Source organism: Solea senegalensis, linkage group LG12 (genome assembly GCF_019176455.1).
Source record: "Solea senegalensis isolate Sse05_10M linkage group LG12, IFAPA_SoseM_1, whole genome shotgun sequence".
NCBI lineage: Eukaryota > Metazoa > Chordata > Actinopteri > Pleuronectiformes > Soleidae > Solea > Solea senegalensis.
The window spans coordinates 4,474,133-4,501,857 of record NC_058032.1 but is presented as its reverse complement, the minus strand read 5'-3'; the positions used below and the strand labels follow the sequence as shown (position 1 = coordinate 4,501,857).

The 27,725-nt window shown below is 41.1% G+C and overlaps 5 protein-coding genes across 6 annotated transcripts; 1 reads left to right on the top strand and 4 right to left on the bottom strand.

The window, feature by feature from the left end:
• Nucleotides 1-78: 78 nt before the first annotated feature.
• aurkb (aurora kinase B) lies at nucleotides 79-3,929 on the bottom strand. Its single transcript, XM_044039678.1, has 9 exons — nucleotides 3,818-3,929; nucleotides 2,484-2,522; nucleotides 2,299-2,380; nucleotides 2,177-2,219; nucleotides 1,895-2,083; nucleotides 1,311-1,449; nucleotides 1,018-1,166; nucleotides 738-912; nucleotides 79-659 (listed from the first exon to the last, which is right to left on the bottom strand). Exons 1-9 carry the CDS (start codon nucleotides 3,821-3,823, stop codon nucleotides 486-488), a joined length of 996 nt encoding a protein of 331 aa, XP_043895613.1. The 5' UTR covers nucleotides 3,824-3,929; the 3' UTR covers nucleotides 79-485.
• A 344-nt stretch (nucleotides 3,930-4,273) lies between these two features.
• Nucleotides 4,274-7,940, bottom strand: LOC122778500 (F-box/LRR-repeat protein 12-like). Its single transcript, XM_044040466.1, has 3 exons — nucleotides 7,776-7,940; nucleotides 7,571-7,646; nucleotides 4,274-6,897 (listed from the first exon to the last, which is right to left on the bottom strand). Exons 1-3 carry the CDS (start codon nucleotides 7,874-7,876, stop codon nucleotides 5,860-5,862), a joined length of 1,215 nt encoding a protein of 404 aa, XP_043896401.1. The 5' UTR covers nucleotides 7,877-7,940; the 3' UTR covers nucleotides 4,274-5,859.
• A 214-nt stretch (nucleotides 7,941-8,154) lies between these two features.
• On the top strand, nucleotides 8,155-12,573 carry cops6 (COP9 signalosome subunit 6). Its single transcript, XM_044040467.1, has 10 exons — nucleotides 8,155-8,235; nucleotides 9,292-9,417; nucleotides 9,511-9,642; nucleotides 9,807-9,895; nucleotides 10,106-10,168; nucleotides 10,280-10,327; nucleotides 10,435-10,549; nucleotides 10,863-10,955; nucleotides 11,515-11,615; nucleotides 12,113-12,573. Exons 1-10 carry the CDS (start codon nucleotides 8,193-8,195, stop codon nucleotides 12,251-12,253), a joined length of 951 nt encoding a protein of 316 aa, XP_043896402.1. The 5' UTR covers nucleotides 8,155-8,192; the 3' UTR covers nucleotides 12,254-12,573.
• Nucleotides 12,574-13,081: 508 nt separating this feature from the next.
• LOC122778499 (leucine-rich repeat extensin-like protein 3) lies at nucleotides 13,082-15,748 on the bottom strand. The gene is made up of 5 exons (XM_044040465.1): nucleotides 15,733-15,748; nucleotides 15,107-15,174; nucleotides 14,963-15,007; nucleotides 14,716-14,876; nucleotides 13,082-13,995 (listed from the first exon to the last, which is right to left on the bottom strand). Exons 2-5 carry the CDS (start codon nucleotides 15,159-15,161, stop codon nucleotides 13,210-13,212), a joined length of 1,047 nt encoding a protein of 348 aa, XP_043896400.1. The 5' UTR covers nucleotides 15,162-15,174; nucleotides 15,733-15,748; the 3' UTR covers nucleotides 13,082-13,209.
• Nucleotides 15,749-17,726: 1,978 nt separating this feature from the next.
• On the bottom strand, nucleotides 17,727-26,899 carry mcm7 (minichromosome maintenance complex component 7). 2 transcript variants are annotated; one of them, XM_044040988.1, is made up of 15 exons: nucleotides 26,676-26,899; nucleotides 23,742-23,821; nucleotides 22,617-22,781; nucleotides 22,357-22,481; nucleotides 22,080-22,260; nucleotides 21,855-21,992; nucleotides 21,615-21,764; nucleotides 21,425-21,539; nucleotides 21,205-21,336; nucleotides 20,919-21,002; nucleotides 20,564-20,775; nucleotides 20,200-20,465; nucleotides 19,941-20,109; nucleotides 18,702-18,811; nucleotides 17,727-18,290 (listed from the first exon to the last, which is right to left on the bottom strand). In XM_044040988.1, the coding sequence occupies exons 1-15, from the start codon at nucleotides 26,704-26,706 to the stop codon at nucleotides 18,065-18,067; spliced, it is 2,184 nt and encodes a 727-aa protein (XP_043896923.1). In that variant the 5' UTR covers nucleotides 26,707-26,899; the 3' UTR covers nucleotides 17,727-18,064. The 2 variants fall into 2 exon arrangements, with proteins under 2 accessions (XP_043896923.1, XP_043896924.1); XM_044040989.1 differs by lacking the exon at nucleotides 26,676-26,899 and adding an exon at nucleotides 24,445-24,526.
• Nucleotides 26,900-27,725: the final 826 nt, after the last annotated feature.

Genomic DNA, 27,725 nt, shown 5'->3' with positions numbered 1-27,725 from the left:
CAACCCTTGAAGCAGATACAATAAGGTACACCCAATACCACAAGCCAGTGAGTGTATATTCATTAAAATGTTGAGAAGTCCTTTTATAACATTTATTAGAATATTGAAGCAAGGACTTGAGGTCAGATAGGAAAAAGACTTTTAACCACACCCCTCAAAAACATCACTGTTACTATTTGAGAATATATTCAACTCAAGGCAGTCTAGTGGTACTCAGAGTGGAGCACCATCAGAAACAGAATTTCAAAACAGCATTTACCAATTTTAAAAGTCTCAGAGAAGACATAACAATTAAATGACAAGACATAACAATAAAATGACAAACAATTCTAGGCAAAGTACTCAACACTGATAATAACACCACACTGTACAACATAAAAAGTGGGTACACATGGCAGTGAAGCTAAATCATGCTGGCCCAGTGTCTCTTGTGGAGAATATAAAAGACCCATTTAGAAGGAGGGAAGAGGGCTAAACAGGTGGGTTCAGTGTTTCTTGGTAGGGTAGCTTGGGGGTAGGAGCCGGTGAGAGTTTGCGCGCACCCACGGATGGTCAATGACACTCTGTAATGGGAGGCGATCGATGGGGTTGTGGCGGAGCAGCTTAGTAATCAGGTCCCGAGCACCATCTGAGACAATCTTTGGGAACTTCAAATCCACCTGTAAATGGAAAGATGACATTTATTAAATTAAATCAAAAAATATTTATTCCATATTCTACTTCGGAAAAAAACAAACCTTCATGATTCTTTTGTAGGTCTCAGAATGGCTGGCAGTTTCAAAAGGTGGGTTGCCAACTAGGCATTCATAGCAGAGGACCCCAATGCACCACAGGTCCACCTTCTCACTGTGGGTATGCCCTTCAATCATCTCTGGAGGGAGGTAGTCCAGTGTGCCACACATGGTCCGACGTCTAAAAAGATTCAAAACAAAGTGAGTAAATACACAGTGATTAACACACTTACAGGATTATTGCAGATTTTTTACAGATGAAGGAGCAGTGACACTGGTTTCTCACCTTAAAGACGGTGCATGAACAGACCAACCAAAGTCAGCAATTTTCAGCTCTCCACGAAAGCCGAGAAGCAGATTCTCTGGCTTGATGTCACGATGAATCACTTTTCTCTCATGGCAGTACAACAAAGCATCAGATATCTCCTCCATGTACTGCAAATCAAATACAAAAAGGAGTGAGCATATACATATTGGGAAAATACAAACATTCAATACAAGCCATGTGTTAACTTGTTTACCACACTGTGGATGTTCACATTATTCTCCAATAATGAACAAAATAGTTTAAACCCTTACTGTGGCAGTACGTTGGTCATCAAATCTTCCACATCTCTGTAGCTCTTTGTACATTTCCCCACGGGGAGCATATTCTAGTACTAGGAATACTCTCTTGCGGTCATGGAAATAATTGTAGAAGCGCAGGATGTTGGGATGTCTGAAGAGAAAAGGGATTTAATTTTCAATTGGCAAGTTGTTGACAGTATTTCCAGTCAAATGTGTTCATAACACAACTTTAAAATCCCCATAACAGTAGTTTTATTTTTAAATTCACCAGTTTTATACTTGAAAATGGAAATCAAAAGTCCAACAATTTTGTGGCTCATTTGTCTTTTTTCAACATATGCAACCTTTCTCCCCATAGTCCAGGTGTGTTCCAAAGTTTCAGAGAATGTTTCAATTTGTAATTCGCAGTTAACTTGTGAAACACACTATTTTGAATTTAATTAAGCCTGTATTTCTAAGGTTTCATTTGTGATATTTATTATAATTTGATTGCATGCTTTAAGAAACTGTTCAAGATTGTGAGCATAATTGACTTACAAATATGTATAAAATCAGCTTAACACAACACAGAAGAGATGATAACAATTTAAACTCACTTGAGATGTGCCTGAATCTCAATCTCCCTCCTGAGCTGATGCTCCACACCCTCCTTCTCCATCTGCGACTTGAATAACACCTTCAGTGCAACGATGGCCTGTAGCTTTTTTACTTTTGCCAGGTAGACATTACCAAACTTGCCCTTCCCTAGTGGTCGACCAATGTCAAAGTCATCAATGGTGACTTTCCTGAAGAAAGAGCAAAGACAAACATTCTCCTGTTAAACAGTGAACTAGCATGGCATGGATCCTAAAAACGGCACAATTTGCTTTTGCACCTACTTTGGTAAGCCTGAGGATGAACCAACACATGCTCTCCCTGGGCCTATAAATGGAAATACAATGAGGACAGGGAGACTTCATAGGGTTTGAATGTCATTTGTATGCAAGCAGATCGTGGTTACCTGTGACAGAACTTTTGTCCATTTCTGCACGTGGCTTCACCAGAACACGCTGTGGGCCTCCCTCCAAACTTGGGGTTGCAAACTGAAAACACAAATATGCAGCTAGTAAGTGATTGTACCGACAAAAATGAATTAATAAAGCAGCCATTGGTAATGAAACATGTTCAACAATTTCAAGCACTTACTGGTCTTTGTAAACCCCGAGGCTCATAATTTTCTTTATTCTGTAGAGAAATAAAAGCACATAGCTCACATTAGGTGTACAGTTAATTTCAGTGACTGTGACTCCAGTCACTCAGCTTTACTTTAGTTGTGTTATTTGTTTTATACCATATTTGGGAATATTTTCCCAGTTTTGGAATTGATAAAGTTCATCTATCTACAATGTTGGGGAATCACAGTGTGTGCATCAGTGAGTCATCGTTTCTCTGTGGTGTTTTACAGTAGCCGGCATCAGTACTGTTGCATTACTGCCTCCTTCTACTCCTGACTGTGCACACCTTGAAAAAACTCTAGATGGCACCCTTTCTCAACGTTTTTCTGCATATACTAAGGTACTCTCTACTGTTCATTGTTGATTTTTTCCCCCTTTACCTCTTGTGTCAAGAGAACATCCTGAATCACGTATTGTTTCATAATATTTCCTCTACTTTAGAGTTTTCTTAGTAGATTATCAGTTTTGGTTATGTGCATTGATAGTCTTAAGTTGAAATGCGATTTATTAAAGTTCTATTGCATTGATTAGGGCTGCAACGACTATTCAACTAATTTTGATAATAGAGTAATCGATTCTGGTGTTTTCGTTTCATTTGCTGGTTTATTTGCTCCATGTAACAAATAAATCAATAAAACGGAAAAGCTGTAGCTTGTAGATAAAACAAGACATTTGAGAACATAATTTCCATGTTTGGTAAACGATCAACATTTTGCGGACCAAACAAGTACTCTGACAATTGAGAAAATAATCGACAGATCAATCGATTACGAAAATAATGCTTAGTTGCAGCCCTGGAGCCAGATTTAGGTGTAATAGGCTACACAACGAGGCTTGTCGCCACCCCAGTCACACAATAGTAAACCACAACAGAATCTTCCTTTTATTAAAAAGTAGGTCTCAGAAATACAGTCAATCGCTGTAAATGGAACTCGAACATAATGACAGTGAAATGTGAATGAACATCGCCTTTGTGGCACCATATGAAATCCCTCGCAGCGCCAGCACCACTCATTTCACAAGACATTAGATTTAACTTCCAATAGGAGTTACAAGAAATGGAAATTCAAATGTGAAGTTCCCCTTTAACTTGTTTGGTCGAGTACGCACATTAAATCATGTTTGTTGCCGTCCGAACTCAAGTTAACAACAGTTCAACGTTGTGCTGCTAGCTCGGTATGGCTAGGTAGCAGACAATACCAACGTTAGCCGTGAAGGCAACCCTTGCGACGAACGGTTCTGTGTTCTCGGTTGTCACCCACTTCACCATTGCTAACAAACAAACAAAAATAAGCACTTGATTACCTGCATCGTTATGAAGATATGTCGCGTTAAATTTCCAAACGCGTAGAGCGCAGCCTTTAAGATGTCCCACTTCCTCAGCCGCCAACGTTTTCAAAAAGCCACCCTCGGCGAATGCAATTGGCCGGGTTGCTTCGCACAGAAGGCTCCCATTGGCCAAAGCGGCTGCTAGACGACGCGCGTTATTGGTCAATACCGACGTCACTCGGACACGGACCCGCCTTCTTGTTCTTGTTTTCATTTTTCGTCATTTTATTAAATGTTTATGTTAGTTGTGTTACATAACTACTGTTTGTACTTCGCCAGGTTTTTTTTTCAATAAAACTCAATGAATATGTTTATGTTATGTTTATGTTATATGTTGTTTTATGTTATGACAGACAGATATTTTTTTAATGAGTCAACATGATGTACAAACTCCATCAACTGGTTTTCAACAATTTCAATAAAGTCAGTCAGTTTGGTTGACAAAACAAAGACCTTTAATGATGTTAGTATATTATGCAATTCATTTGAATTCCAATATACAAGAGGAATAATACAACCTTCTTTGTTTGTTGAAAATAGATTTATTCAAAAGAGTTTTGTCTTTAAAAATTCTACCTTCTTCATAACTGTCTGCGTCCTTTATACAATCAACAGACCTCTACAATTTACATTTCTCGTTTAATTATTCCTACATAGCATGTAAAGCATACTGGGTTTTTTCTGTATCACTAAAACCAAACACCTGCTTGTGACAATTTAACTGTTTTCTGAACATAGATAAGAGAACAGGAAACAGCTGCATCATTGCGAGTTTCAAATCTATACTGTTGTAGCTGACACCTGCTTTTGTATTTAGTGTGGCAGTGACAGTTCAATATCGTGTGGATGTGACTGAGTTTAAAAGGGTATGCAAAAAAAACACAAAACAAAACAAAACTTAAAACTTCCATATTAGTTTACAAGTTCTAGGCTTTTTCATATGAGCAATTTGTTTTGGAAGTCAAAAATGTAATTCAAAGACACTGGGCATGTTTTGTTATAAATAAAATCATGTTTTTAAAAGAGACAGACAGGCCTGTGAAGTCCAAATCCCAATAAATTTCTGAAATTGCTGTGTGAAAATCTCAGTTTGCGACGACAAAAAGCAGTCACAATACACAGCACATTGCCAATTTGCCGTGTATGGGTCAGCGTAGCTTTACGCCAGTCAGGTGCTGACCAATGCCCACCACAGTAAGCACTTAAATTGGAATGTGAGCAGGTGGCCTTGTTTTGTTTTACATCATGTGGGCAGTCAGGTGTGTGTTACGCATGTATCTGCAGAAAATATGGCAAAAGGGTGCACTATAGGAAGAAAACAAGACAACATAGTCAGTGTGATATTCTGGGTAAGTTATTCCCAGACATTTTAGGTCCAGGCATTCATGTGGACGTGACTTTGACACATAACACTAACCTAACCATTACTGCAGACTAAAAACATCACATTATGGCAAAGCTGGTCACTTCTTTCGCCCAGATAATGTGCCACACTACAAAAATTGTCCAGGAATGGTTTTATGGACACCTCAAATTACCAGACAGTGGGCATGGATCTTATGCTCCATCACAGTAACTAACAATCAAAGTTTTTAAGTTGCACAGTTAAGATCAAGTATTGTTTTTTCTGGCTAAAATATTTAAAAAATGGCAATTGGTAGGAAGTAAAATTGATGTCAAATCTGACAATATGATTATAAATTGATTGGACCATTTTTACACTAGATTTGTGAGGGTATTTTTATTTAATGATGCCAATGTCTGAGATTGTCAGACATTGGCAAGACATTCCTTTTACATATTGTAAACAATATGTAAAAGGAGAAAACTGTCTCATATGAAATTTGAATACCTTGTAAGCCAATGATGGATAGGTATACTTATTTGTATGAAACAATAATAAAAACTAATGGTTAAAACAGTAATGCTGTATAAAATTACAGTCTTGTGAGAGTGTGAATCTAGTTTCAATCTAACTGGAGCCACTTGTATTTTTTCTACAGAAGTGGAGATGTCATTTAGTCTGCATTAATCTGAACAGAGCAGTTGGTGAAAACTAGAGTACAGGATGGTAACAGGACAGCCAGTGAGCGACGCAGACTTGGAATGGGATCCAGTGTCTCACTGTCATCGTTGCTGTTATCTCCTGCTTCAGCAGCTTCCTCACCATTCTGCTCCTCTTCAGCACCACCCTCCCCTTCCACTACTGGAGGACACTGACGAGGCTGGAAGACCACGTCCAAAAACTCTAGCTGACGGAGTCCACGGAGCAGCCGGCAGCTGCGGACTATCTGCATCTCGCTGAGGGTGCAGGCCCACAGGCACAGTCGCTTCAGGTCCTTCAGACGGCTGGCACAAAGTAAACCTGGCCCCACCTCTTTACCACCCAGGCTCAGTTCCTCCAGTCCAAGCCAACCTGCCCCCAGACCCAGGGAGGCCATCTGTAACTGGTAGCCCTGCCGGCCAGTGATGCCTATTTCCAGAAACTTAAGCCTGGATAGCCCTTCCACACCACCAACACCATCTTTGGCAGCACAGCTCCTGAGCCCATTGGCTGTCACACGAAAGGTGTCACGCAGCTCTAGTCGACTGAGTCTCTCCCATGATGTCAGACTCTGCAGGTGCTGGTCCGTGAAAGAGGGCACATTGTTAAGGACTAAGGTCTGAATAGGAATTCCTGATGGAGAGCTAAGCTGTTTTCTTTTCTGACCCCGCCCTTGGTGTTGAGCACCAACACTAGATGTGGCTTCTGCTCTTTCTTGGGCAGGTGAAGTGGGCAGTGTTTGGTTGAAAAAGCCACGTGGAAGCTCACAACCACACAGTTCCAGCACCTGCAAAGATGAAGGTAGGAGCTGGGAACTGGACAGAGTTCTCAGGTCTGTGTGCAGAAGATAGAGCTTACTCAGGCGAGGGCACTTTGTGGCCAAAGCTTTCAGCCAAGACTCAGAGAGAAAGGTGCCGCCTCGGGCAGAGAGCAGCAAACCACGCAACCGTAGGCACCTTAGTCCACAACCCAGGTACTGACGCAGCAGGACCCAAAGTATGCGGGATGTCACCTTGCACACAGTAGAAGGTCCGTGAATGTGTGTGTGTGAGTGGTTGAAAGGAGGCAAAACAAAGAGTTTCTGTCAGTAACTTCACAGACACACAAAACCCATGTACAATAGTGTTAACTTCAATAGACTCTTATGGCAAAATACAATGAGGATTATTTCAAAGTTCTCAAAATAATGAATGATGAAAATCTGCATAAAACAGGTATACTCTGTGCCAGCGGTTACTCTGGACATTGTAAAAGTCTGAAATGTATTGTATTTATGTATTAGTATGTTGACCATTTTAGATCAACAACTGGAAACTAGTACAATAGCCGGATGATTTGATTGAATCTATTCAGAAGCACTATTTGTTGTAAGACCTATGTACTCTCATAAAAGGTGATCAAAGAAAAACAAAATTATTCTGTAGATTATGAAAAAAGTCACAGTTGCACAGTTTTCAATACATGTGGATTTGTAGATTGGTCGATGTTAGTGACAAAGTTTAACTTCAATTAAGACTACTGAATTTGCTTTTTTATGTTGTCAGATAATCTGATTTCTTGTATAAAAGTATATTTTGAAGTTATGTCTTCAATGTGGACGTGTTGTGTAATTTTGAGAAAAACGGTATACTAGGAAAAGATACATTCATTAAAAAAGGGACAAAGGCACGTTGTCAGTAACTTACTCCTTTCCACGCGGTCAGGTCGACAAACCTCCACAATCTCTGATCTTTAACAAGGCGTTTCCACCTCTTACATACTCTGAAAAACACCGTGAAATGAATCAGGCAACTTAATCGTGTGACTTGAGCCAGAACAAAGGCAAATGTGGCAGATTTCTGTTTCACAGGACGAATAACAGTGACAGCAAAAGTTGGATTACTCTCTTACCTTCCAGCTCTGACGAGCTCGCGTACGCTCAGAAACGACAGCACGTCGATTAAAATGTTTTCAGGAAAATAGTCCAAATCGCAGGCTTTAAATTCTTCCATTTTGTAAACAAAACTCTTCAAACCTTCGACACGGACTGATATCCGGACGTACAGGGGGTTGCGCCCAAGCCAGCGATCCCCCGGAAACAGATGCACATTGACTGTAGGACCTAGCGTTAAAATCACGGTTCACTCAAATATGCCTGTCTATGAACAACGTGTCGTGTCTCGAAAAAACAGTTATTAATTATGAGGAGCATGCGACAAAAACAGCAAGTATGTGTAAACGGTTATTTTAGAACATCCTGATGTGGCGACGTTGGCGCCGTAACGTTAGGTCAACTGTCCACTGCGCCTGCGCGGTTTACCGGACAAGATGGCGACCAGCAATGGTGGAGGAATGGAAGTGGATGGGGCAGGCGAGTATTTCATACGTATTTCACTGATTCTGCCGGGTATTCACATCATCCTGTGTGCAGCCCGTGTTATGTATAATATATTTGTCTAATCAGTGGCCGTTGGAGACGATTTATGTTAGGTGGCAGGTCGCGGGCTGGCTAATACAGGCGGATTAACGTAAAGTACATCTCCTGTGAAAGGTGTCAACAAATCAATCACTTTGAATGTTTCATCATGTTTCCTCTCATCTCCACTTGAGCGTGTAGGCTTGATGAAACACTTCTTACAACCTGGCTGTATAATAACACCCCGGTGTCAAAGTTAGGCTGGCTTAAGACGACTCATGTCTATGAGATAAAATATTGTACCAGCCTATCTGCATTATTTAGTGTTCAAAAACGTTTGTAGACATTTTAAATGAATTGGCTTTGATCAATAAAACGAGTGTCTGGGAAGGTTGGCAAAAAAAACCTACAGATATAAATATTCATTTTTTGCACCTTTAAAAGTCCACGATCTATGTAAATAGTGTCGACTTAATAGTGTTTGAATGAGTGAAGTTAAGACACTGCTCCAATCATTACAGCTAGAGGCAATTGGAAGACGCCCAGTTTCCCACAAGTCAAAACACTAGTGGTGATTTGTTGCTGGATCACGAACCAAACTACTAACTATTATGTCTTCCTTGGGCCATCTGTCTGAAATTGTATTACAACTCTGATTTACTTTTTGAGCTAAGCTAATCGCAGACCCTCAAACAGAGGAAAACATGGCATATAATAAGTGTAATAGATGGGACATTAAATGTTATTCACAAAATCTTTAACTAGTTCAAAAAAGGCGTTTCAATTTTTCAAGACCCAAGATGCCTCACCCATTTCTTATTTTGCTCCATCATTTATCTAAAATCCAAAGTTAAATTAATTTACAATAAAAATAATGAAGAAAAAGAGGAGTTGCTGGAGCCAGCTGTTTTATGGCATCTTAATCTTTAAAATCAATATTGTATTGTAATATTTACTATAGAGTAAAAAAAACAAAAAACAATCCTTGCTTGTGTGTGACTCTGATTGTAGCCAGCCCCAGTGTTATGGCCTCAGGAGTCACTGGGAGCGTTTCCGTGGCCTTACATCCTCTGGTTATTCTCAACATATCGGACCACTGGATACGTATCCGCTCACAGGAGGGACGGCCGATGCAGGGTACGTCCGTGTGCTACTCATCTTATATTGTTGCATGATTGAGAGTATTAAAATAAGATAGTTATAACAGTTATTGTTTTCTCTCCTGTTTAGTGATTGGAGCCCTGATTGGGAAACAGGAGGGTAGAAACATTGAGGTGATGAATTCTTTCGAGTTGCTATCTCACACCATAGATGAACGGGTGTTAATTGACAAGGAGTATTACTACACCAAGGAAGAACAATGTAAGTGGTTAAAGCTATGATTAATTATTTTTATGAAATGCAGCGCTTTGGTTCCTGTTTGTATGGGAACATTTTGATTTGAGTTAAAAATATTTTATAGCCTGCTTCATCAAGAGAGCAGGGGTCTATATAATCCTTCTGTAACTTTTCATCATCTCTCTCAGTCAAACAGGTTTTCAAAGAAATGGAGTTCTTGGGTTGGTACACCACAGGTGGTCCACCTGACCAATCAGATATCCACATTCATAAGCAGGTAAATGTACAGTAAATCTAAACAAAAATAAAGGAGAAATGTCCTCACCTCCTTGGACAGTGTCACATGCTGGCGTATGACTGCTGTGCACAACCAGTTTGAAACCTAAATAAAGAGACCGACATGTTTATCAACTTAAAATTTGCATTCCCATTGTATTGCATTACATTTTGTGCCTCTTTTTACATTTGTTTCCCTTTCCTCCTTTAGGTGTGTGAGATCATCGAGAGTCCTCTCTTCCTCAAACTCAATCCAATGACCAAACACACTGATGTGAGTCACCCTAAATGTCCTCGATAGTGCAGTTACACGTTTAGATCCAACTCCTCTAAACCTATTTTATTGGATTATTTATTTATTGATATGATTTATGTTTTCTTTCAGCTTCCTGTTAGTGTCTATGAGTCTGTGATTGACATCATCAATGGCGAGGTACAGTTCATGTGTTAAATCATTTGCATACTTTTTTTCCTGCGTAGTCCTCAGCAATTAGCTTTATCTTGTTTGTTTTCTGTTTTGTTTGTTTTTTTTGTTCCTAGGCAACCATGTTGTTTGCTGAGCTGACATACACGCTGGCCACAGAGGAAGCAGAGAGAATCGGTGTCGACCACGTAGCTCGGATGACTGCCACTGGCACAGGAGAAAACTCCACAGGTCTGTGGTCTGATTCCTCAGTGCCTAATCTGCCATATACTCAGTTCTTCTTGTAGTTCTTATTGCATTAAAATTAGTCATTTGTATTATAATGTAAAGATTTTGAAGAACAGTGTCAGATTGAAATGGTCAAGACAGACAAATGGCCTGTTTATAACACAAAGAAATAAAACATGGTTAAGATGTAATTAAGAGGGAGGTTTAAAGTTTTGAAATCTCCGCTTTTACCCGACTACCTGACCTGACGGTCAATAACAAACGTGAATTCTGTTTTAACAAGGGTTTTAACGTAGACATTTGCTGTCTCTGTCAGTTGCTGAACACCTCATAGCCCAACACAGTGCGATAAAGATGCTCCACAGCCGGGTGAAGATCATTCTAGAGTACGTCAAAGCCGTGGAAACAGGTGAGAGGATGGACGTGGCTTTTTAATGACGCAGTGAGGGCGAAGAAGAATGTGGAAATAGGGGTGGAAAACAGCTGTTTTTAAATGATACGTTACCCCCTTACTTGTACACCATTAAGGGCCCCTCGAATACTCTTCCATAATTACAGGTGCCTGTTTGATAGCATCTTGACAGCAGCATCATCTCCCCTTGCTGTTTTAGTCTGTAATGAATAAAGTCACACACCTGGAATGTTTTTTTGGGACCGCCTTTAGCTTTGATTACGACATGGGTTACCACTTATAAGTTAATGCAATGTCACAACATTGTATTTAATTAAGTTCATTTGTTGATGATGGACTGTAGATTATGGAGTTACGTTTTCTCCAGCACATCCCAAACATTCTGAATGAGCGTGAAGCTAGCCCAGATCATAACACTGCCCTGCAGGCTTGTACTGTAGACACTAAGCAAATTATTAAGAATATCTGGCTTTTTTTGGTTGGGGCATTGTACATTAAACATTTCTCTCTCTGTGTCTCTGTCTCTCTCACACACATCTGCCTTCACATACTGCAGGAGAGGTGCCATTCAACCATGAGATCCTTCGAGAAGCAAACGCCCTCTGCCACAGACTGCCAGTCCTCAGCACCATAAAGTTCAAAACTGACTTCTATGATGTAAGCGAGCTTTTGTTCAGTCCCACCTCATACTGACGTCAATTGATGAAAACCACAACATTTTAAATCGTAGGACAATATGGGAGATCAAAAATCAACAAAGTCCAGAACCAACAAGGCAGTGGTCCATCTAAATCCAAATTGCAAAAGCGACAAGACAAGATTATAGGCATGTAGGAGGAAATTTGGGGTTGAGATAATTGTTTGAATTTAAAGAGAAACATTTCAGTTTTAATACAAAGTAATTATCTCATTGATTGAAAGGCCGTGACAAAAAGTTTTTAGCGTTGTAGCAGATCTGTGGATCACATAAAATAAAACTCACTTTTCCATGTTTTGTTTTGACTCTGAGAACAGAAAGAAACTGATTCCAGACAATCTCAGGGTTCACAACATCACATTACAAAAACAAATGTATAGTTTATGAAATAAATGAACTCTGTTGATGTCAGCTAAACCGATGCTTCCTTTAACTATGTCTCTGGTTTCCCCTGCAGCAATGTAATGACGTGGGCCTCATGGCCTACTTAGGAACTATCACCAAGACGTGCAACAGTATGAACCAGTTCATCAACAAGTTCAACGTCCTGTACGACAGACAGGGCATCGGCCGGAGGATGAGAGGACTCTTCTTTTGAGCTGGCGGTCAGCTGAGCCAGAGACAAACAAGCACTGCAGTTTCTTTTTCTCTCGGTTTGGTCTTTTGTCTTTTTCTTTTGGTTTGTTTTGTATTTTGGTTAGCGGAGACAAAATTCTATCAACAGTAGCTTTTTCAAACCCAGTTTACCGAGTTTTCACTTTGAACCTCCCGTGCATCAAAAAGCACTTGATTACACACCAGTCAGTAAGAGATATGTACAAAATGAATCCACTGCACATCATCGTTATATTATTTTACCCTGTTTGTTTTATTGTTTCATGTTTCTGTATGTAATAAATGATCTGCTGATTTTCTTCATGGGACTTCAAGTTATTCTTCTTCCTCCACTTAAATGATGACGTTAACAGTAACTGCACAGGCCGCACCGCTCGCTAAAAAGTCAGACCTGCACTTTTCAAACAAGTCTATGAAAGTCAGCTATGTGGAGCTTAAGGTTTATTGTCAGGCGTGTTTTCAGTTAAATCATCTTTTGAAGGCTGTTCCTGCTGTTTCAGTTGCCCTCGGAGGACAAGGGGGGGCAATTGGGGGGTTATAGCTGCAGAGTTGGAGGTCTAACTTGAGTCAGCATTTATATTAACTAGACACAATAATCCCCTGCTTTATTAGTCTACTTTTACCTCACGTGTGGCAACAACACCACCCTCTTTTTTATATTTTTACACTGTTGTGGAAGTATAATCAAAGTCCAAATACTAATCAACACTTTTGTCACATTTTATTAGTATTTACCCAAAAACATTTGCATTACATGCTCTCTTTTTTTTTTACATGCTGACAGTGATGGTTAACACAGTACATCAAGTCGTCAATGTATTAAGGATTTAATTCACCGTTGCAGCTTATCAATGCTGTGCTCACAGACCCAAGATGTTTCCAATTGAAGTCTCATCTTTTAAGAGAGACACATGTTCCCTGTGACACATTCCACACGTTTTACTGACTGGCCTCCTCAGGCTCTTCAGCGGGATCTGCCGGTATTGGGTACTTGAAGCGGATCGGGTCGTACAGCTCATCCCTGGGGTCGTACTGCATCGGGTAAAAAGGATAAGGATAGAGGGTTAGTTTCTTCTTGATGGGTACTGGAGGTACTGGCTCCTCCACGGTTTCCTCCTCTTCCTCCTCCACAACAGGAGCTGGTGGTGGAACTACAACCTTGCCTTTGACAGGCTGGGGTGGGTGGTCAATCAGGCAGTCGGGGTCCCAGTAAGGGTCACAGTCATACTCCATGCCCTTGAAGGGTCCCTTGATGGGGCCCTTGATGGGGACAGGAGGGGACTTCTTGACATAGACCGGTGGAGGTGGGGCCGACTTCATTGGCGGAGGCGGAAAAGGTTGAGGCATTGCCACGGGGGCCGGTGCAGCCTTCTGCGGGGTGCAGTGTGGGTGATAGCGGGGGTCGCAGAGCACGGGCACGGCACCGCTGGGCAGGTAGACGATGTGAGGCTTGCAGAGTGGGTCCTCTTTGTTGCACAAGTACAACACATCGGCCTGGGCAAGAGATGGAGCAGCGGGGAGAGGAGGTGGAGGAGGGGTGGACTTTGGGACCCCTTTCATTGCAGGTGGAGGTGGAACAGGTTTGCAGTTCTTGTCCTTAGCTGGGTCGCACATGATCATCGGCACTCCCAGTTTGTTCTGGAAATAGGAGGCGTTGGGGCCGTAGGTGTTTTCAAGGTACCTCATCTGCTGGTAGAGCATCCGCAGTTTGTCAATCTCGTAGATCTGAACGGTGGAACAAACGGAGAATAACGTGACTGAAGGAAAAACACACCAGTGGATTCAGTTTGTACTGTTTACAATCATTCTCCTTTTGCATTCATTCCAGAGGTTTACCAACAAGAATTAAAGTCTATACAAAGAACCATATTTTTGGCCCTTGGTGTCTACACTGCAGTAAAATATCTTATCGCTGAAGGAACTGTGTGTACAGACTAGTTTTGTAGTTTTGTGTATTTTCTGTGCATTGTTTCTTATTTTTTTTATTTTTCAAGACTACGAGTCCATAATCTGTCTTGTATAAAGTACCTTAAAGGAATACTTGAGTACAAGTATGTTATAATAAAATGACTTTTGTAGAAGTTGAAGTGACTTTTTATAATATTACTTAAAGTAAAAGTCTTAAGGTATATGACATATGCTGTACTCAGGTATTAAAAGTCATTTATTTTCTGACATAAAAAAACATCTAAAACTTTTTCTTTTTTTTTTTAAAGTGAGGACTAAGGATTGAGCCATGGTGGATCAGTGGTAGGGCAAGTTGTCTGTGTGTCCTTTGAGCACAACTATAAAAGAGCTACATAAATACAGACCATTCCCAACTCTTGTTGAGTGGAGTAAAAGTAAAAGTTAGTAAGTAAAGTACAGATACGTGAATTTCATACTTAAGTGCAGTAAAGTATTTACAAAACTGCTCATAATAAATAAGTTTCACTGAATTCTCACCCCCTCAGTGTGTCCAATGCTGCTGTAGTATCTGTAATAAGACTGGAAGTCTGGGTTTCCTCTGTACCATTTAGGGTCCACGTTGCGTTTCGGTCTGGAGTGAGTCAAGAAGTCATTAGCCTTTTCCGGGTCATATTTAAGGTGATTGAGAGGAACCATTTCTGTTAAAGAAGGAAAAGTGTGAGCACAAAAAAAGCACAGAGACTGTAAAGGAAATTGAGAAGTGACTGAACTTGTCTGCACTTACCGTCCTGTGTGAGTGAATTCAGTAATGATTTGGCCTCCAACAGATCTGGAAGAAGAGGGAAACAAATGGGTTTTTTATGTCCTGAAAACACCATGACACATTTGTGTGTAAGCAGTTGTGCAGTAAAGATTCAACTGAACTGACCTGGGAGCAGTGTCAGGCAGCAGAGAGCGCCCCCCAGCCATAATGTCAAAATCATTTTTGATGAAACACTGCAAGACGACACATGAAGGATTAAGAAGTGGCACTTTCAAATTATAAATCATGAGCCATCAAAACACAATTCTACAATAATCACACGCAAACAAATCGCAAAGACATTATAAAAGGTAAACGTATAAATACACTGCAAAACAGCAGCAAATATTCTATATTGTTTAAAGTAAAATCATTGGTGTAAGAAGATATAAAAAGAAAGAAGAAAAAAGAAAGAAAACTAATAACGATCGCGGAAATCTTCCTTAAAATGTTTAAAACAGTTGTATAAACAAAGTTGTATATGTTTGTCACAGCAAAAACATTGTGTCATGTAATAAATATTCCATCTTGTTACTGATAATTTAAGCTTAAATTCAGCTCTAATATCCTCTAATACAAAGTTAGATATATTTTTTTCTTAAAATTGAATTATTTTTCAATCGAAAAACTATCTAGCCAAGATTTAAAAACGAAAACAAACACAAAAAAAGAACAATTTCCCTGATTTTACTTTCTTGAAAACCAGCGTTTGCAGTGATAATACACAGCAGAGTTCTAACACTTAAACTCACCTGGCTCAGGAGGCCGTCTTCCCTGCACCCACAGGGTCGAGTGGGTTAAATACACGACTGTGCGTCAGTTTCACTGAAACACAATCTGCCGTCCAATCAGATCTCGCTCACTTCCACAGCAAACTCCTGTCTCCACCTTTCTCTCTTTAATACCATTTAATAAGGGGCTTTTGGCGCCAATTAAGATTAAAACAGCCGCTGGACTTGAGCAGTGAAACCATAAAGAGACAGACTTCAAATGGAAATCCCTCATTAAGCCTGGGTAAGGAAAGCGTCGCCTGCTGGGACGACTGCAACCGTGGACAAAATGCTGCCGACGTGCACAATATTCTGGGCCAAAGAAATAAAAAATCATGGACAACAACTCGTGCACCCTTTAATATACCTTTATTATGTCTGACATGCTCTTAGCCCCTAAAGGTGGTTATTATTTTTTTTAACACCTGCTTTCTTATGGACTCAGACTTTTCTGTCTTGACAGAAGTAGTTAAACACTTTTAAATGGTGATGCCATAAAAAAAATACACTGCTAAAAATAAGGGATTGCACAATACCAATCCCGATATCACAAAGTAGAGTATCCACCGATGTTGATATTAGTCCGACACAGACATTTTTGACCGATTGTCAATTGATTATTCCCATCCTACTAAGAAGTTGTTAAAATTAGCTCCAGTATAAATAATAAAACGAGGAGGGAGGGAGAGGGCGAGAGAGAGAGTGAAAGAATATCGTAACTATCAAATAACTCAATAATGTATAATTATATTTTACACAGGTTTGCACAGATTTTTCTTTAAGAAGCTGAAAAAAAATAACATTCCTATTTAAGGACAATTCAAATCTTAACCAGTTCTTCAGAAATGAGGTTGTGCCTCAAAAACCAAAACTTGAACCAGGTTTTGGTTTGGTTTTTAAAGAGAACACACACACGCACGCATGCGCGCAGATTTTTCTTAATCACCTTAATCTCAACTGTCATAACCAAATGCCTAAAACTAATTCTAACCTTAAAACCAGGTTTAAATCCTCAAAAAGCCAGTTAATGTTCAGTGGACCAGAAACCAAAACACACATTCACACAAATAACACAAAAATATTATACAAACAGTTGAATGGTGACTGCTTCTAATAAAGCTTTCTTCTCCACTATTGGGAACTAAATCGGTTTGTATTTTGGACACAAAATACTATAAAAAAGCATCTTCACTTCACTTTATGGATTTAATGGCAGAAAAAGTGTCTGTTTTGCAGCTGAATGTTACCTTGTTTTACAAGCCACGTGTGTGTGAAAGGCTGTTTCTGAGAGCTGCAATTACTCAACAAAGCAGCTCCAGTCACATACCAGAGCTCTGTTTCAGAGAGTCGGTGCAACTTTAACACACAAGTGCAGAAGCTGAACTGCAGCTACATACAATACAATATATACACACAATATATAGTTAAAATGGAAACACCCCAGAATGAGCCTTTTGTATTCATATCTGGAGTTTTAAGGCAAGGGAAAGGTGAGGAATACGCAGCTAAAACATGCAGCTGCACCAGTAAATGCTGCCAAAGTTTACACACCTTACCTTCAAATATAGTGACTGTAAGATCACAAGAAACAGTTAACTGTCACAGCAATATTACAAACAATATTATTGTGTTATGAAGTGGTTAATCCAAGTGTTCCAGTGCAAAAGGAATCCAAGGATAAGGTCTGCACATGTAACGTTTGACTGTAAGTTATCAAGCATTGATTATTCTTAAAGGAAACGACAGTAAGAACAGGTGTTGGATAACAACGTCCAAAGACATGTATAATCCAGGCAGAAAAGGATTTTTAAGCTCGATAAGGAGACACTAAAAGTTAGTTTGAAGTGTGAGCAGCACCGACTGGTTAAACCGATCTTTTTTTATCCCCGGTAAACCAACTTTTGAGTAACTGTGAGCGGTTTGTACATATACTAAACTATTTTTCATGAGACAAAAATCGACCAAACACAGCTTCATAATGAACCATTAATTTATTATAACTATTGTCACAATACAAGGCTCAATGATACTTTCGCTTGCCTATTTTAATTTTTTAATATAAAATGTACAGGAATGCTTTAAGCTCTTAACTGCAGATGACACATATTTACAAGTGTTTCACTGGCGAATAGGAAATCATTACACTAGCAATCTCCAACAGCAAAAAATAGCCACGCCTTAAAAAGTGTCCCAGGTTTTGCTCAACTGTGAAAAAATATAGAGCCGCGACATAAGTCTGTAGAAAAAGCCACAGCAGAGTTTTTTGCCCCCCCGGTGGAAATGCGAGCATGTCTGATGACGTGTCCCGTGTCCCTCAGACAAAAGTCACGCGGGTGCGCGCCTGGTTAACCTGCCACACGTTCAGCTCCTCGTATTCCTCCAGAGCCTCCTGGAACTGTGCGGGGGTGAAGCCGCGAGAGACGCAGCGCTGCTCCGCCTCGGCCATGCGCACCACGCCGCCGGCTCCGCCGCGGCCGGACACACCCTCTGTGGCGAGCTCGCGCACCAGCGAGAAGATGACGTCGGCCGGGCGCTGAGTCCTGTACGGGAAGGTGGAGAGTTTAGACTTTTAGGGTCACAAATACAGAGATTTTCATATGAACAAAACAAATATAGAAATGTAACAAATGTTAATAAAAGACATTAAGAAATATTAATAGCGTGAGATTTTTGACAAAACTAATCCCCCGTGAGTAAAGACGCTCCATGTTTGCTTGTTATAAAAAGCCCCCAGACGTTTTGAACGTCTGCAGCCTGTTTTCCGTGTGAACGTCGCACCATAATTAAAAACTCCCCCAGAGAAGTTTAACAGCTTCCTGCAGGATATGCAGCTCCCGTTACGGCGTACGAGAGACTCGTTAAAGGAGGAAGGCGTCCGGTCACTTATGATGCCGACATCATCTCGTCATTTAGGTTAAGAGTCTGACGTCCCGGCGTGAACGAACACAAACCTGGTGCTGCCGGATTTGTCGGCTTGCAGCGAGTCCTTCGACATCTCCATCAGTCTCATTGCCTCGTTGACGTCCTCCTTCTCCACGTTGTCCATCATGCGGAGACGAGCCTGAGGGACGGGACAGCGAGAGTCAACGCTGTCCAAGTAAAAACATACGCTCTTGAAAATAAACGAGAACAGTTTGACGGCAGATTCCGTGGGTTGCGCTGTGCCGGCACTGTCAGACCGAGACAAGTGCAATGCCCTCTGGGACGGTCAGCAATTGCCCAAGTCTCCGCCTCTCAACACCAGCTAATCTCTCTACAAGTTGCCATGAGAACAGACGGAAATGCTCGAGATGTACATGTGAGAACGGTCCAATGTGTTAGAGACGAAGTGAATGCACACTTGAAAATAAAAATAGATTCAGGGACAAAGGCCGCCATCTTGTGCCACCAGGTTTCTCCGGCAGCTCCAGTGGGTTTGGCATTTTGAAGCCGATGCTTTACCAAGTCAACAACATTCTTTTTATGGTTTGTGAGGAAAACTGGAGCTCCCCATCACACGCAGGAGAGGGAGGAAGCAGTCTGGACATACTTTACACCATTGCACACATTGAAGACAGCTCTGCTCATGGTCAGTTTTGCATGGGTTTGCACAGCTGCACCTAATGCACAAGGCTGACTGCCCACCCTGCAAAGCTGGTCAGGAGCAGAAAGACCACTTAACAATTCCTCAATTGTAGCTCATTGAAGGTTTAACACACTGTGTGGAGTAGTTTGCCCCCTTGTGGAAGTCTTTTGGAGCACACTGCCGAGCTGTCTGCCTGAAGTGCTGGTTTTGCAGTAGGTGGGTGACTGCTACCTGCACAAACAGCACTTTTGGCAACCAGAGGCCAAAAATATCACCCACTAATGATCTAATCATTTCGTTTTTTTTCTTTGCGGTGATTCACTTTGAAGAGACCAAATAAAGCAACACAGTTTTTTCATGAATACATCTGGTTCAAAAAGTGCAGAGTCATTGGTGAAAGACTAATGTGTTTTGGTCCAGCGTGAGAAAGAAGTGCTCACACTGCAGTAGGCCAGGTTATCATCACTACCTGCACTGTAAGCACTTTAGCTCACACTGCACCGTTGAAGGCTCACAGGAGGACGGACACAATTAGCGCTTATTTTTCCACAATGGCCAAAACATGAATCCCCAAGTTTACAGTCAGTAAACTACAGCCGACTCTGTGTGACGGCACAGTCCTCACCAGAGCCGTGGACAGTCGCAGGATGGAGAGGAGGGTACGAGCGGACGTAAAGGTGGTGTCTTTGCTGACTCGGGCCTCTTTCCTCATCTCCACATAAGCGGCGGTGATGTAATCGGACAGCGCCTCCGGAACCACAGGCTGCCGCTTTTTACACACAGCGATGTAGCGTCTGGGGAGGAACATTGAGGTTATTTTTTTCTCCCCCCATCATACAGCAGTTAAATGAGAAGTTGTTGGTATTGAAATGCACATCCGTCACCTCATCAGCTTCATGTCGATGGGGGTAAAGTGAGTGGGCGGCTGGCGGCAGTGCTGGTGCACGTAGGTGATGTGCTGGGCCAGACGCAGGTCAGCGTCGGCGTCCGGTTTGTCCTGGATCAGCCAGAGGAGATCGAAACGGGAGAGCAGAGCGGCCGGCAGCTGGATGTTCTGCTCGATGCTCTTCCGGGGATTGTAGCGGCCGTAGGCGGGGTTGGCGGCGGCCAGAATGGAGCATCGGGCGTTGAGGGAGGTCATGATGCCCGCCTGGTGAGGGGAGCAGCGGTCAACGCACGATTCACGACTGCAGCGTTTCAATTTATCGACACAATAACCCACCAGTTGGGAGTTGTGCTTCCATTTACCTTTGCAATAGAGATGGTCTGCTGCTCCATCACCTCGTGGATGGCTGTGCGGTCGGCGTCGGCCATCTTGTCAAACTCATCGATGCAGCAAATGCCCTGGTCAGCCAGCACCAAGGCTCCGCCCTCCAGGGTCATTTCTCCAGTTAGCGGGTCACGCATCACTGCTGCAGTCAGACCCACACCTGAAGATCCACGGCCTGTCGTGTATTGGCCTGAAAGACAACATTTAACGGTTTACATTTAGTTTATAAATGACAGATAATACTTAATACTCGTCATCTCTAATGGAAAGAAAATGCTTGAGCAGATAAAACATTAGGAGGAAATTTAGTCCAACGATCTGGACTGTACTCACTTCTAGGAGCCAGGCGGTCAATATAAGAGAGCAGCTGAGACTTGGCGACTCCCGGATCTCCCATCAAGCAGATGTTGATGTTGCCTTAAAAGGAAAAAGGCCAAAACAGGATGAGCGTTGCAGCTATTACAAAATTTCATCCGGGCAAATTAGAGGTTTGGCTTCTCAAGCATCGAAGATGACTTTTATTGATGGATTTGGATTAAGATTTAACTGTAATTCAGATTAACTAACCAAAAGTGTTGCTTAGAGAGAGAGAGTTCAAATGGATCGTGCAGATGCTCACCTCTGATTTTCATGCCTTTGGGCGCCTGTTCCACTCCCCCAACCAGCAGCAGCAGCAGAGCTTTTTTCACGTCTTCGTGTCCATAAATCTCTGGTGCGATGGACCCGGCAAGTTTCTCATAAAATCCTTCATCTGTAATAAAGAGCATTGTCATGTTTGGTTGATAAGCGTGAGGACAGTCTTTGAGGTTTTAGCATTCATTTTAGGTGACTCCTCCTACCGGTGATGCCACGCAGCTCTTCCTCTGTCAGCTCGTCGTTACCGAGCTCGTCGTCCTCCGTCTTGTTCATGAGAGTGATGCTGTGGGCCTCCAGGTAGGTTTCTGACAGAAGACCCTAAAACAAATTAAAGAGATTTAGTCAATTCTGATACTCCTTCTGTTGGTGTTTGGTGTCCAAAAAAACACTTACCTGCACAGTTTGACTGAATCCTGTGCGCAGCAGAGGGAGGAAGACTCCTGTGATGGCAACATGGTCTCCAGGCTGGGCAAGTCTTGTGTTTTCTCCTCTGGCATAAATGGACATGCTCCTTGGAATGTTGCCAACAGGCACCTGGTCACTCTACAGAGAAGACAACAGAATACACAGATTAGAAAGAAGCGACCTTGTCTGTTGCATTAACAACACGTTTTAGAGCATGTAGTTCCTTACGTGTTCCTGAATACGAAGATCCTGGAATTTAACAAACTTGGAGCCTCTGGTCTGCAAGTAGAGACGACCTCCCGATTTGTTGGTGACACACTCTTGACTGGGACACATGATGAGAGGCATGAAGGTGGGAGACTGGATCTGAAGGAAAAGGAATAACCATGAAGCTTTTGTTTGAGCATTATTAAAATTTGCAACATGGGGCAGATTTATTTGAACGAAACTTACTGGTTGATAGGTCTCGGCACCACACTGGTCACACGTGTAGGTCGCTACGGCCATCATTGGTTTGACCTCGGTCGCACGGGTCACTATGCCTCGAACGTTCACCAGGTGCCCGATGCTGTCGGCTCGTATGTCGCGCACCACCTTAGGTTTGGAGGTGGTGGGAGACTTGAAGTACAGCTCACTGTGGACGCAAGAGAAAGCTCATGAGCACCCGAAAAGAACAACTTTACAGAGTTAGCTGGCATAAAATGGCCATATATGTTGAAATAGAACTTACAATCTCCTCATGAGTTCGGGTGGATACTGGTTACGGGGGTCTCGAGTGTCAGCAGGGTCACGACCCCTCTGTTCCATCATCAGCCTGTGCTCAATGTACACGTCCAGGGAATCTTTGGCCACAGTCTGAATACAAATTTTAATTATGTTTTTGAAGGCATTCATAATACGGAGGTTGTATTGTCTATTCATTCGTCAATATTCAGATCAAATACTCTTTACCAAACCGCTGTACAGGACCAGCAGTGCAAATATACGTACATCTCTCTCTTTGTACTCTGGCAGCAGCTCATGGACGGCGTCGGCAAACAAGCCCGTGTAGCGCTTGGCGTTTTCACAGATGCTCTCGACGAGCTCGGGGTCCTCCTCGGCCACGTCGTCCAGGTCCACAAAGAGAGACACCTGCTCCCTGTGAGCCAGCGCCACCTGTGCACACAAACAGGTAATTAGATGAGCCACTTTCCAATTACAGGACTTGTGATGTCTGCACAGAACACCGCTCAACAACAACAACATGGACAACACTTGCACTGGGCAGGCTGTGACACTGAGGTAAACAATGAAAAGTGGCAACTGGTTCAAATGTTATGAAAGAGTAGTGTACATACTATGAATTACACTTCTCAATCTGTAATATAATCAAAGGTTCTGCTTTTTAGATAGAATGTATCATATATTTTAAATTCCATTGCACCAGAATGAACAAATGACCGTTTTAAAAGCACTCATAATTTAAAATATACAAAATAAGCAAATTGCAAAGACTGCAATGTAATCATTCCATACCAGTTTAAAAAAGTTAAATAAATATAGATATACATAAATATACACTTGCATTAGAGTATTGCAAGATAAGATAGTCTGGGAAATTTACAGTGTCACAGCAGCAAAGATGGTAAAGATAAAAAGGTAATAACCATGCATTTTCACATCTATGAATGTACAATATAGAAGAATATTGACAATAAGACTGTAAAGGGTTACCAGTTATCAGAATACATACAGCCAGGGCTTGATATTTACAGTTTAAACGGGATTGAACATGTATATTGCGTTAATGTAATTACATTAAATGGAGTCATTTTGCGATAGTGAAGTTTAAACTGAATTACTGCAATTAGATATTTATACTCAAATTCATTTGAGGATTTTTGTATTTTAGCCTCCTAAGAACATCAAATTAAGTAAAAAACATCATACAAATATAGATCACAATACTAGGACTAATATGTGTGGTACAATTTGGGAGGGGGGGGGGGCTGTGCCATAGTTTTAATCTAAAAACAATTGATCATTTGAAAATGTGATAATATAACCCCCAATGCCCAAAACAATAACTATGAAAGCTACGCCCACTTGAGTAAAACATTTGTTTATTGCACTTACAAGCTGAACTCCATATTTGAACACCTTCTTCCCGTTGTCATCCTCCGAGTAAAACTCCTGCAGAAACCTTTTGCATTTCTCTGCAAAAACAGAAACACACCTTAAGTTTTATGGACACCACAGGGAAAAACAACAAAAACAGGCCACTTGGTGGAGATAACCAGCTCCATGGCCACACAAAGAAAACTCTATTCCAAGATACAATCATTTAATGTGTTTACATGTGAAAACAGGTATCTGAATTTAAAAGCAGTTGTTTTAGAAGATGTTTATCAATAAGAAATAGTTGTAGTAGTAGTGATGGGCCTCAGATTGGGAGCTAATCTGTTGCCCTGCGACGACCCCCTTTGTTGAGTAACATGGCATCCTGTAATCTCGATGAGTCACTACTCCCCAGTTAAGCATTAAATGCCACTGGTGAATCTGCGAAAAGCACGTATTTATCCTCGAATGCACCGACTGTCACAGTTTAAAGGTTAGAAATTAGCGAGAGATAACGCAGCTTTCCGCTTCGCGTCCAAAGAATGTAAATAACAAACAACATGCGCGCTCAGTTCAGTGTCCATTTTTTTTCTCCCTTAACCGAAAACATCCTGCACTTCTCGGAAAAAAGAAGCCACAAACAACTGCGGAAAATATCCCAATTCCGCGCTTCAAGAAACGAAACTGTGACAAAACACGACGGTAAAACCGTCGCACTTACTTTGACGGCGGAGCGGAAACGCAGCAGATGTGTTTTGTTGTTTCTCTGTTCGAGGATGTTTTTGTAAACAAAGCAGCACATGGCTTTTGTGCCTCGTCACGCACAGATCACTCCGCCGAGCGCTTCCGCCCGGAACAATATAGTCCCTGTGGCTGTCGTTTCAGCCATCTTGTAACGTCGTTGAGTCAAGAAAACACAACTTTTAACCAAATTCAATCATGAAAAACCCTGTAATTAATCCCTTACAATTATTATTATTCGACACAATAATTGTCAAATCTCACCGTCAACTTAAACAGACAAAGCGTCATTCTACGACTGACATTTAAAATAGTCGAATAATTCGTTTGTTTTTATGACAATAAAAAGTAACTGAAAACTGATAAATTACATTTTTGTTTTCTTTTGAATATAAACCAAACTAATTGTTAGAAATGTAAATGGGGGAAAAAAGCCATAAAAGCAAAAGCAATATTTCAACAAATATTAGTGATTAAAGTTTGAATAACATTATTGATATTATTATTATGCAACACTAATAATTTAACAGTTTATTTTGTAAACTCCTGGAATAAACAGCTGGTATTAGGGTTGTAATAATTGATTAGCAATTCAATTGAAAACTATTTTTGATAATTAATGATTGCAGTGTAAAACACCTCCTGGTTAATGTCTTAAATGTAAATAATTCCAGGTTTCTTTGTTCTTATGTGACAGTTAATTGAATAGAAAACAAAATCTGAAATTTAGGAACTGTAGATTTAGTTTATTCTTTTTTACTCATATTTCTGACACTGTGCAGATTAAATAATAAACGGATAATTTGTGGAAAATGAACAGATGAATCGATGATGGCGATAATCATTACAGTTAAGAGTATATAAACAGCCTGTCAACAATGATTAAATAAATATTATTGCACAGAAAATTATAACGGTGCATAAAAATCTGTGTTTTGCCACAATTTCTGTAAATGATTTGCCTAACATTTGACAAATGTTTGTGTTTCACAAGGTTAAAGCTACACCTCCACGGTTCCTTCAACATCCACTCAGTGGCAAAAACAATCTCTATTTTATGTAGATAATCAATGCTATAAGACTGATTTGAAGTGTTTGGCCTCCTCATTCAGCCCTTACCAAGAGCAAAAGGTGCACTTAAAATAAACACAGTGAACTACCTATATGCATGTTTTCGTTATGCACTATTATATTTTCAAATAATGAAATAATATTCGTGATCTTTTGCCCTGGTCAGATCAATAAAACCCCATATCATCAGATCTACAGGCACACAGTGAATCACATTTTGTAAGCTTAAGAGAGACAGCTAAACTTCACTTTTGGAGAAAGGAGAACTCATTTAAGGTCACTTAAAACATCTGAACCAAATGCATTAAATAAAAGAAAGTTCGTTAGCACAAGACAAATGGTTGAGGCATCATTTTGGGCTGCAGTACCGTAATTACCATAATAATGTATCCTGGGTAACTTTGAACCCATGCTCAAAGACGATTCCCTAGTTCCATGAGTGCAAACCTTAACTTTTACTGCAAACATGGACACATCTTTACACATGTGCTTTTAAAAAATAGGTTTTTCTTATTACATGAGTTAAAGATGGGCAGTGTGCTTTGGTCTTGTGTGAGTTAATAAGGTATAGTAAAGACATCTGTAGCGGATACTATGGGTGTGTCCAAGACAGATTTTATAACAGTTAAAACAGCCAATAACAAACACTTGTGTGCCTCAGGAGTCACTCATTGTCAGACATGTGCTTGAACTGGCGCCTGCTCCTTTGTTTAAGCGGATCCATCCGGGTCATTTTGGCTCTCTCACACACACACACACACACACACTCACTCGCATTTAATAATAGTTACCGCGCACAAACTACTTCCAAACAAGTCAACTAGCGATGATAAGAGAAAAAGTTTGCACAACCGTCAACAAGTTAAGTTTGGTGGCTACATTTGCATGCACACTGACGAGCATAATTATGGCCTGTGTGAGCGGAGTCTGTTATCAGGGAGGGAAAAATGAGGATGAAACACACACACACAGACACGAGTGACTGAACGTCAGATTTTTAAGATGCACCACACACACACAGTATAGTTACACTTACACCACTACACTAAATGTTTTAAATAAGCGCACACGAGTTTGAGTGACTTTTGAGCTCAACCTGTTGCTGCCTTGTAGTCACACAGTGAGCACATTTTTTTTTACCTTTCTCTGCGGCGTAATCCTTACGAGCCATGGCTGCACACAGTGAACCTCAAAGCGGGAAAATACGAGAATCCTACGGACAGCAGGGGAACAAAAGTACGGTTTAAACTCGCGCTTTGTTCAGTTTCACAACGCGAGCGTTCGGTTGTTCATTCACTCGCAGCCTCGGCGTCTTCGCTGCTCGTTGGTGCTGTGTGTGTGTGTGCAAGAAGTGGCGCGAGTCTGACGTCTGCGGCGGCCAATAGCGTCGCTGCTATCCGTGCGGAGAGGCGGGATTTCGCGGTGGCGCGAAAGCTGTGGGCGACGCGGGGTCACGTGTCTCAGCCAACTTCCGCCCTGTTTGCAAGGAATGGCGCGAAAAGGGATGATTGGATTCTCCACAACCGAGTGACCCCGGGGTGAACCGGGGGGAGGAAGAGGGTTTTTTTTATTCTTTAAAGGTCCAGTGCGTGAAATTACTTGGAAGATAGTGAAGATAAAGTAATCATACTTTTATTACCCAGTGCGTGAAATTACTTGGAAGATAGTGAAGATAAAGTAATCATACTTTTATTACCATCTGTTGTTTTCATGAATTGTTTAGCTTTCACTTTAGACACATTCTACTTAATATCAGTAATACTGTCATAGTTTAAATGGGCAAATTTCATGTTTACTCGTGTTAATTGTACACATTTGATCCGTTTTTAATTTTTTTAATCTGAGTGATATCTTAATTCCAAGTGAGCAAATGTGAGGTGACACATCCAGATTATTCTGGGATTAATAATAATATAATCATAATTCTGATTCTGACTACCTGGTAGAGGGAGAAGAGGTACTAATGTCATCTACACACACCCAGGTTTGCACAGCTATTCTTCTTAGGACACTGAATTGACTTCCATTTATTTGGACAGCTTACACAAAGCCTCATCCCTAACCTTAACCAATAAATGCCCGATAACTAACCACAATTTATACCTTAGCACCAAAGACAAGGACTGTTAAGAAAACACACACCTTCTCACATCCTGGCAAGTATGCTATATGAATTGCATTTATCTCACT